The sequence below is a fragment of the Poecilia reticulata genome, linkage group LG18, assembly GCF_000633615.1.
Source record: "Poecilia reticulata strain Guanapo linkage group LG18, Guppy_female_1.0+MT, whole genome shotgun sequence".
NCBI lineage: Eukaryota > Metazoa > Chordata > Actinopteri > Cyprinodontiformes > Poeciliidae > Poecilia > Poecilia reticulata.
The window spans coordinates 20002069-20003296 of NC_024348.1; the positions used below are offsets into that span (position 1 = coordinate 20002069).

A 1228-nucleotide genomic window follows, 5' to 3' on the forward strand; every position below is an offset into this window, starting at 1 on the left:
TGTTTTACTGTTGACTTATCATCCAGAAACTACTCGCTGCTTTCTTGTTGGTTGTGCAGGAGCCTCCACTTCTATTTTTCAAAAATGACAGTAACGAGCTCAAGATGGGCAGAAATGAGCCGACAAAAATCTGATTATCCAAGAAAGATTTTGTKCAATAACGTAATAAAGACCACAGACGTGTCCTAACCTGTTCAGGGAAGCTTTATGGATCTCCTGGCTCAGAAATACCGTATTTTTCGGACTATAACCCGCTACTTTTTTCCTACACTTTGAAACATGCGGGTTACAGCCCGGTGCCGCTTTTCTGTGTATTTTTCTTCCACCACCAGGGGGCTCTTCAGCCGGAAGTGACTCATTGGAAGTCAGAATTGAAAATCAAAGAAGAAAGTGCCAGTTTTCAGCACAAGCTAGCAGCAGGCACGACGGAGACATGTCTTCAAATTCATATGATGCAGCTTTAAGTTGAGGGTTCTGGCACGACAGGAGGGAAATGGACCCGCTGCTCGGCGTGAACGGAAGCATGGTTCGGCTTTGGAGACGGAGAGCTGCGTCCTTAATAAATCCAGCTGGTTTATTAGGACGCTGCCCTCTGCTGCCCCCTGCTGGGTCTTTGTATAAAACCGACAGATTTCGGCGGCTTTTAGCCCGGTTCGGCTCATATATGAACCTTTTCCAGTTCTTTTAAATTTGTAGCTGCTGCTTATAGCATGTACGGCACTCATTCTCTCCCTTCCTCTCCTGGTTTTTCTCTTTCTGCAGACGTGGAGCGGCCCGGAGAGGCTGCTGGCTCTGGACGAGCTGATCGATCGGTGCGAGACCAGCCAGGTGAAGCACATGATGCAGGTGATCGAGCCTCAGTTCCAGAGAGACTTCATATCTCTGCTCCCCAAAGAGGTAAAGCCTGAAGCTTCGACCGGAGACGGAGCTCGACGTTTTAAYGGTGCGTTTCCGGTGTTTTAACGGTGCGTTTCCGGTCCTCTGTGCAGCTCGCGCTGTACGTCCTCACCTTCCTGGCCCCGAGGGATCTGCTGCAGGCGGCGCAGACCTGCAGGTACTGGAGGATCCTGGCCGAGGACAACCTGCTGTGGCGGGAGAAATGCCGTGAGGAAGGTAAGCACTGATCAYATTAGCCTTTTACCGCGGCTGGGCGATAATCGATTTTATCAATTAATCAAACTTTTTGGTTTTTCAAGATTTCATTTTTGGAAAACGTGGATTTTTTTTT

The 1228-nt window shown here is 48.8% G+C and overlaps 1 protein-coding gene across 1 annotated transcript in view; it reads left to right on the forward strand.

The window, feature by feature from the left end:
* LOC103480881 (F-box/WD repeat-containing protein 7-like) overlaps nucleotides 1–1228 on the forward strand; it is a gene marked incomplete at its 5' end in the record, with an annotated part of 18473 nt that overhangs the window by 3017 nt on the left and 14228 nt on the right. The window contains 2 exons of the mRNA XM_017310343.1: nucleotides 763–897; nucleotides 990–1123. Coding sequence (XP_017165832.1) covers nucleotides 763–897; nucleotides 990–1123 — 269 coding nt within the window. The remainder of the gene's footprint in view (nucleotides 1–762; nucleotides 898–989; nucleotides 1124–1228) is intronic.